The 593-nt window shown below is 32.0% G+C and overlaps 1 protein-coding gene across 1 annotated transcript; it reads left to right on the top strand.

The window, feature by feature from the left end:
* Positions 1–7: 7 nt before the first annotated feature.
* LOC108631185 (heparin sulfate O-sulfotransferase-like) lies at positions 8–587 on the top strand (the record flags this gene model as incomplete). Its single annotated transcript, XM_018034925.2, has 3 exons — positions 8–154; positions 223–320; positions 384–587. Coding segments are annotated over 3 exons (417 nt in total), but the record flags the coding sequence as incomplete, so codon positions are not given.
* Between the last annotated feature and the right edge of the window lie 6 nt (positions 588–593).

Raw genomic sequence — 593 nt, 5'->3', positions numbered from 1 at the left:
TATTATCTTTCCCAGGTTCGGCGTGAGACAGACACCTTTATATATAAATCTTTTACGTAAACCTTTAGACAGATTTGTTTCTTATTACTATTTTTTACGATATGGAGATAACTTTAGACCACATTTAGTTAGGAAAAAACATGGAGACACTAAGGTTTGTATTTACTACACGATTTTCATTTATATATCGCGTCTGTTTTTATCTTTGCGCATACATTTCAGACTTTCGATGAGTGTATAAGTGCAGATCAGCCGGATTGCAATCCTGATAATATGTGGCTACAAATACCATTTTTATGTGGACATGATCCTGCTTGTTGGTAAGATATAATGAATTAGAAATAGTTCGTGCCAATTTCAAACAAATGTTATTAATTATACAGGGAAATTGGAAATAATTGGGCATTAGAAGAAGCGAAAAGAAATTTGCAGAACCATTATCTACTGGTAGGAGTGACAGAGGAGTTAACAGAATTCATCGAAATTTTGCAAATTGTACTTCCACGTTTCTTTAAAGGAGCTTACAATTCATTTTTACACAGTAAGAAAATCTGAACTTTATTACATTAATATTAAATTGTTCGGATATGTTG

The sequence above is a fragment of the Ceratina calcarata genome, unplaced genomic scaffold (genome assembly GCF_001652005.2).
Source record: "Ceratina calcarata isolate Rehan_Ccalc_2016 unplaced genomic scaffold, ASM165200v1 scaffold8494, whole genome shotgun sequence".
Lineage (NCBI taxonomy): Eukaryota > Metazoa > Arthropoda > Insecta > Hymenoptera > Apidae > Ceratina > Ceratina calcarata.
This window is presented reverse-complemented; position numbering and strand designations above follow the sequence as displayed.